The sequence below is a fragment of the Stylophora pistillata genome, chromosome 9 (assembly GCF_964205215.1).
Source record: "Stylophora pistillata chromosome 9, jaStyPist1.2, whole genome shotgun sequence".
NCBI lineage: Eukaryota > Metazoa > Cnidaria > Anthozoa > Scleractinia > Pocilloporidae > Stylophora > Stylophora pistillata.
In genome coordinates, this window is record NC_142527.1 from 24,316,532 (window position 1) to 24,323,723 (window position 7,192).

At 38.4% G+C, this 7,192-nt stretch overlaps 2 protein-coding genes across 2 annotated transcripts; one reads left to right on the forward strand and one right to left on the reverse strand.

Moving 5' to 3' along the window:
* Positions 1-916: 916 nt before the first annotated feature.
* On the forward strand, positions 917-3,244 carry LOC148723970 (uncharacterized). The gene is made up of 3 exons (XM_088733811.1): positions 917-1,382; positions 1,482-1,697; positions 1,898-3,244. Exons 1-3 carry the CDS (start codon positions 1,215-1,217, stop codon positions 2,405-2,407), a joined length of 894 nt encoding a protein of 297 aa, XP_088589937.1. The 5' UTR covers positions 917-1,214; the 3' UTR covers positions 2,408-3,244.
* Positions 2,724-7,192, reverse strand: LOC148723971 (uncharacterized). The gene is made up of 9 exons (XM_088734520.1): positions 6,684-7,192; positions 6,410-6,515; positions 5,829-5,990; positions 5,513-5,635; positions 4,408-5,327; positions 3,970-4,055; positions 3,684-3,697; positions 3,454-3,588; positions 2,724-3,244 (listed from the first exon to the last, which is right to left on the reverse strand). Exons 1-9 carry the CDS (start codon positions 6,934-6,936, stop codon positions 2,896-2,898), a joined length of 2,148 nt encoding a protein of 715 aa, XP_088590646.1. The 5' UTR covers positions 6,937-7,192; the 3' UTR covers positions 2,724-2,895.

The window sequence follows — 7,192 nt, forward strand, 5'->3', positions numbered from 1 at the left end:
ATTTGAAGTTTGAAAACTACTCCAACAACACTTTCTAAAAAGCATTTGGATTGACCTAATCATTCCCGCCGGGATCGCTGAGTCGATGCTGAATTTCCTAAGGGCGTTTTCAATTACAAATGGGACATTGCATCATACAGTTTCTGGGGAAAGTGAAAACCATTTTTCATTCTTTTTCCAAACATCTTCTAAAGGTTGGCTCCATACAAAGCAACTGGATAACTAGGACACTGCCGAAGAAAATCATAGAATTTAAAGGCCCATTTTCATCCGAGATCCTTTGCAGTCGTTTGTCTTTGTTTTGGAATCGCGCTATTGTGAAATGGCGAACTCTGATAGTCATTCACAAACACTATTAAAAAGAAAAACAAAGATTTGGTGAAGAACACAGTATTCAAATTTGCAGCTAATTATTTGAGACTGGAAAATCATAAATCGAGTCTGTGTATAAAACTTGTACAAAGCTTACTTGATGTTGAAGGAAATTGTCCGGCTTCAACACTAAATAAAATATAAACAAATAACCAGTATTGGCCAAAACGGATTTACTTTACGCATTTCAATTATAGAGTAATGACTTGTACAAATGAGATCGCTTACATACATATCTCAGGATCTCAAGTAAAAATCTGTCAAATAATTATTCTCACCTCGAAAAAATCTCCCCGAAGTCTCTAGTTCCATCGTAGGAACAATGCAATAACATTTCTGCAAAAGCACTGTCTGTCGTGTTACCGAAACCCATTGTTGTTTTCCTTGCCCTCCATAAATCATACACAGACTCTCGAAGTCGAATAACCTTTGCCGAGCCGGGCAGACCCGGCCTTCCTCTAGACCGCTTCTTCGGCGGCATCAACTTTTCAAATGACGTTTTTCACCGTCATACATGTAAGAATTAAAAACTATTTACTGATGTGGATACTTCGATAGCTTGTTGTTCACACATGATTCAAGATGGAACTTTGAAAGCCCTAATTAGTAAGATGGAAGAAGATATCAAAGCGATTCCGCAACTTCGAGGAAAATAGCGTATTTTTCATATATGAAAAATGATCTGGGCGCGCAAGGCATCTCGGTTGAAAATGGGCCTTTAAAGGATCCCTTCCAACCACAATACCCTGCGCGCCTCTATTATTGTTTTGATGCCAGCAGCGTGATTCGCAAACGGCGTGACGTGACGAAAGGTCAAGAGATCGACGTCAATTGCGACAAAAATGGAAGAAACAGACCACGAGACAAGCAGGAATATCGATGTTGAAGGGCCATCGACACCCGTAAATGTGTACGGTTCGCCTGTGGCACCACGCGGCCGAGGAAACGAGGAATCCATCGTATCAACATCTCACGTTGTCCCTTTGCCTTTGGCGATCGTGAATCGAGTGGTAAGCTCAATACTACATTTTCTGCGTGATAGTACAAGACCAGAAATCCTTTCTTGAAATTCATCGATTTACAATAGCAAGTATTTTCTCCTGTCCCAGACCTGTTCCTGTAAGAATTCATGTAGCCGCAAAAAGACGGCTAAAACTCCTGGCTGTCCATGCCAAAATGCGTCGATAAAATGCTCCAGCAGCTGCACGTGTGGAACTAAGAGAACGGCGTGCAAGAACAAGACGGTCGAAGTTGTGGTGAATAGAAACCCCAGTGCTTTTTCTCGTCATCAAGAGCAAGCCGCTACTGCACAAAGGGAAATACAAGTAAGTTTAGTTCTAAGATATGTGTCCACGCCATCGTTGCCTTCGGTGGTTACATTTCCCAACAAAGCAATCACACATTCACTGTAAACTCGGCAACTTTAAAATCGAATTTGTTTCAAAATAACCCGAAAATTTTTTCTCGATGAAAGCATGCTACTGTCTTTCAAGTTCACTCAATCATTTTTCATTCTCTCCACAAGGAATTTATTAAAACCCTGGCCACGGATGAAAAAGACCACATCCTTCTAAGAGTTCTCAGCCAAGGCAAGGGAAGTCTGGATTATGCGAAAAACATCCGAGCAGAAATCAGCGACTCTGCAGCACACTCTGCTGATCCTGATCCTGGTCCTGATCGAGATGATGTTCCTGAATGGTGTGATTGTTCAGTTTGTAGACCAATGCCTCTAGATTTGGAGAATGTTTGTTGTAGAAAGAGAACTTGTGCCACTTCATACGCCATGTTTCAAAACATCTGCCTTGACCGGGAAGTATTGACGTTAGCTATCCGGGCTAGGTTCGACATACTGGCCGAAGAACCGGATTATTCTTCAAATTCCTTTAGAAAGGCAGCCTACAGACAGTACTGTTTATGGAAATATGGGAAACTGGGAAAGGGAAACCGACGTGTTTTGCATTCATGCGTTGTTCTCACAATAAGGAGATTCTATCCTGCTCCAGATGGCATTTATATGGGATATAGGCAATCCTAGTTGCTGAATAAGCATTTTGTTATTTATTGTTCTTGATGAACTGTTGTAATTTTGCGAAAATTTTTGCAAAGTGTACCACATTGGTAAGCTACTAGTAATTGTTACTCCTCTCGTTCAAATATCTGATGAAATTTTTTTGAGTGTTGGTTTGGGAAAAACGATTTCCCCTTTCTCTTACCCGAGTTTATGAATGAGAGTTGTTAGACAAAGGCCAACTATGATTTATAAAAATTCTGATTATAGCTTCGAAAAACGGACGGGTTTTTGAGAAAATTTTCGATCTATGTTTACACATTTATCAGCAATTATGAGTTGGCCAAGGATAAAAACATTTTATTAGAGCTTATATATTGTAGTAAAAAATCTCCTGTTTTTGAAAGTTCCTCAACCATTTTTAAACTAATTGTAAGAACATTCAAAAGTTCATAAAGCAATGATTAATCATCCTCCCACTTCTTCATCATGACAATTGTCACCATGTGGGTTTACTAAGATTTCTGTTTCTGCTGTTTGAATCTTGACAATCTTGCAGCGACCAAATCTCCAGTAGTTGGTGACTCCCTCATGGCTATGGTTGGGGCAAGGTGCTGTGGATTTGTTGGAGACACAGTTACATGTCTTGCTGCAGTTTCCAGATCCTCGGCTCTCTTACACAATATTTCTGCAAATAGTGCTGGCCAGTAGCTATAGCTCTTGTCCTCTTTCACTGCTTCTGCTCTCCAGTTTCCAGACCGCTTCGAGTACAATTTCTTGAATTTTCCACTGATTGTCTTCCGGAAAAGATGGAAGTTGTGATCCAGCACAGCCAACAAACACCTTCCGGTGAAGACTTCATATCTAAGAATAGATAAAATCATTCATTCTCTAATTAGCAGGTTCTTAAATGAGGCAGTGTATGGCAATTTTTTTTTCTTTTCTTTTTTTTTTTTTTGTGCTATCTCAAATTAACCTCGAAATAATTATGTTGTCAAGTAAAAAGGGGGGGGGATTAACAAACATTAAAAAAAAAATGAAATATATGTGCATGAATAATGATTGCTACTTACGAAAATGCAATTCGTTTGGAAGCATATTTCAGGCACATAGAGTTAAAGTTCTCCAGTTTACTTGTGTGCCTAGAGGAGTGAAAACAAGCAAAACAACCATTTATCAACCTTTCCAATACCAGGAGTGCCCCAAATCAAAAGTTATAATTTCCAAAATTTTAAAATTTAGAAGGGAAAGATTATAAAACGTGAAGGATTAAATTAACAAATGTTGTAATGTTTGGATTTGCTTTATTTTTGAGGCCTATGGAAGAAATGATTTTACTTCAGGTGGCCTGTAAATCAGAAACCTACTTTGGTATCTGAATTAGGATCCAGATTGAGATTAAGTTATACAGTAGGATTCATAGTCCAAGAAAGATACCTACACATTTGTGTTGTCCCAATATCATTTTGAGGGCCTTCTCCTTGCTTGAAATGCAGTAGAATTAATGCCTTACCAATAGGAGACGCAGCACCCACCCTGAAGTCACACCTTTGCAAATCTATATCCAATACCTAAAAAATTATACTTACAGCAGACACCTTTGCTGTCAGCTTGACAGATTTGTGCCACACATCTAGCGAATGAAAAAAGTGCTCCAGCACTTCACAATTCTGACCTGTCAGAAAGCACATACATTAAGATTACAGTGAATAATAATAGAAGAGAATGAAATTTGAATCACTATATATAACATAATTGAAATTCAACTGTGAATGCAAACCCGATATTTTTCACCTCTATGGAAAGAATTGGATGAAAAAAATTGAAAAAAGTTGAGAGATGAACAACAAATAGAAAGCAACAACAACAAATAAAACATCAATGAAAAGAAACCATCACATGTTCAACTGGCATAAACAGAAAAAAAAAAATTCTTCATGAATTTTAGCCTATGTTTTGAAGGAGGTAACAAAGCACGTGGGGCCAAGTATAGAAAATCAAATTGAAAAAATTTACTAAAACATTACTTTTTAGTTCTCTGACCATCTTCATTATAACACTAGATGCATCAGTCACCAACTCCTGAAGATTTAATATTCCCACCATTCTCTCAAGGATCCTCTTGCAGCCCATCTTTTCCATGAGTGAAGAGGTGCCACTTGCCTCTCTCTTGACCACTACCTCAACATCAACAATTAAATCCAGGAAGTGGTCCATCATGGTGTACAAACAATACTTTGCACTAAAACCAGGGAAGTCCATTCGCCCATCACCACAAAGAACCAAATGGTCCTTTTCAAATAGATTCCAAATTTTTCCTTTCATTTCAACCCATAGTTCCTTGATGCTTGGAACAACATAAAATGTCTGAATACGATGGAAAGTCGTTGATGAGATGAAATTCATGTTCAAAGAAGATGCAAAGAGGCTGATTTTTTCAAAGTTATTTCCAGTAATCAATGTTGCTGCTGCCAAGAGAGTTGATGAAACAAACACTTTCTGCCCACCTTTGATTGAAAGAACTTTGGATGAGTGCCAGACACAACGATGGCCATTTTTGCACTGGTATATAACTGTCAACACACCAGCTTCAAGCTTTTGCTCCACAACTTCATTTTTTTCTCCACAACTTTTCTTCCCACATGGAACCTCAAACAATGGCAAAATTTTCTCCACATCCACCATCACTCGTGCACCTTCATACAGGGCTTGATATTTTAATGATGAACTTTTGCCCTTCATAAGTTCCTTAAAATCCTTCTGAATAGTTTCCTGTAACATTTTCTTGTGTTCTTGACAAGTACGAGATACCATTTCTGGTAGAACATTAGAACAGGTATTTACAGGTTCTTCTTGATGCCCTTGAACCACTGACTTTCCTTCAGCAATAGGGCATGATTCAATAGCTGTCAGAGTTGCACTTTCATCTACTGAATGCTCATAGGAGCTACAATGCAATAAATTAGTTGAAATCATCAAAATTAATATTATTTCAAATTCTTGCGGCATATGGGCAGTTTTACATTTGACTGCCAAAATAATCTTCCTTAATCTCATACCTCAGGATTTCACCTTACAATCCCTAGAATAAGTACAAGATGTTTCTTTTTCATCAATTTGATATTTACTGACCTGAAAGACAGAGGCTGATACAGGTCATCTTCTTCACGTTCACCTTCACTGGACAGGGCATCAGAAGATTCATAATCAGACAAAGAACTGTCAATGGACTCATCACTTGAAACAGGACCAGAACTAGGAACAAAGGACAAAACAATGAAAGCTTAAATATTGTTTGTTATTGACATTAGAAATAATCATGAGGGACATCTTGAACATGAAAAGATGTTGTGTTCAATGCACTCAACAGTGGAGGATCAAGATATATAACCAAAACATGATCCTAAATTTGCAGTAAAGTTAAATCAATTAATACACATGTACATACCCCATACTATCATCCACAAAAGGATCTCCTCTGAGACTCCCAAATTCAGGATTGAGGGTAGCCATACCCTGCGCAAGTGACACTGCAGACACTGAGATTTCTTGAGCCCGAAAATCATCTTTTTTTGGTTCTTGCCCAATGGATACCCCAGTTATATCGACACTGAGAGGAAAATAAAGATAACAATGTCCAAAATTACAATGCAGTGGTAATTCAAAACACGATTTGTGTGAATGTTCAGGGCTAGAAAACTGAGGAAAAGTAATAAAGTATAATAATTAAAAATTAAAGAATTACGATATCATCATCCTCATCATCATCATCATCATCATAGCAATAAAAAGACAACTGAAACATTACCACAAGAAGTTGGCCAAGGTTTGTTTGTGTAAAACAAATCATATTAGAAATTCTCTGGAAGCACTGGTGTCGTATGCAATAAGAATGATATTTATGTTTATCCGCATGTCAATTTGATGAAAAGCAGGTCAGAATAATACTTTCAGCTATACATTCATCCAGCCTACCATTAGTTTGAGGCTAAAAGTTCAGTGAAACTGATGTAAAACGCGTGTACTCACAGTGTATTTGTGTCCTCTTCGTTTCTGCCCGGAACTACAGGAGATACATCAATTTCGATCCTTGCTCTTTTGCTCAAAGGGGTAGATTGGAAGAGCTCACGTCTACCTATACAGAACATCATTTATAAATGAGTCGACCAAAATCAAACTCAATGCTAAAAAGTGGAAAACAGTTTTTGTTTACTGGATTTAGATAACACAGTTTGAAAAAATCAAAATGAAAGTGCACCAGCCTTGAAGAGAAATAGACTGATGAACGGAACTCAAATCTTACTTGAGTTGGGTCCGTTGTCGATAGAGGTTTCAGCTGGCAGTTCTTGACAGGAACTGCTCCTCAGCTTCCTCGCACGAAGCTCCTCAATGTTTTGATGGAGCAAAATCTCGGCAAATTGGCTGTTACTTAGCCCCTTGATATTCAACAATTCTTTCCTTTCATTCCACAGGCGAAAAGTTGACTCTCGAAGGATAATTCTTTTTGTTCCCTCGGTTGCCTGTGGTCGTCCGCGGTGAGGAACATGAAAGGCCATCGAAGACCTCCGGTTTACCCGATAAATTTTCTCCCAAACAGAAAAAATAATTAAGAAATAACTAGTCAAATAGAAAGAACAATAAATTTGGAACGCGATTGAGGAAATTCAAGGCCTCAGTGAGGCAAATGTACTCGGATGAACGAGGATTTCTTTCCACTTCACCACTTGTCCAATACCGGATGGCAGAGAAAATGGCGGATTTCACATATCGCGCGCGCAATGTATTGTGGTTGGAAGGGATCCTTTAAGGAAT

Coding starts and splice junctions, on each gene's coding strand:
- LOC148723970 (XM_088733811.1), top strand. CDS start 1,215: ATGGAAGAAACAGACCACGAGACAAGCAGGAATATCGATGTTGAAGGG. Junction 1,383..1,481: donor TGGCGATCGTGAATCGAGTG/GTAAGCTCAATA, acceptor CTCCTGTCCCAG/ACCTGTTCCTGTAAGAATTC. Junction 1,698..1,897: donor CTGCACAAAGGGAAATACAA/GTAAGTTTAGTT, acceptor TCTCTCCACAAG/GAATTTATTAAAACCCTGGC.
- LOC148723971 (XM_088734520.1), bottom strand. CDS start 6,936: ATGGCCTTTCATGTTCCTCACCGCGGACGACCACAGGCAACCGAGGGA. Junction 6,516..6,683: donor CGACAACGGACCCAACTCAA/GTAAGATTTGAG, acceptor TGTTCTGTATAG/GTAGACGTGAGCTCTTCCAA. Junction 5,991..6,409: donor GAAGAGGACACAAATACACT/GTGAGTACACGC, acceptor TTTTCCTCTCAG/TGTCGATATAACTGGGGTAT.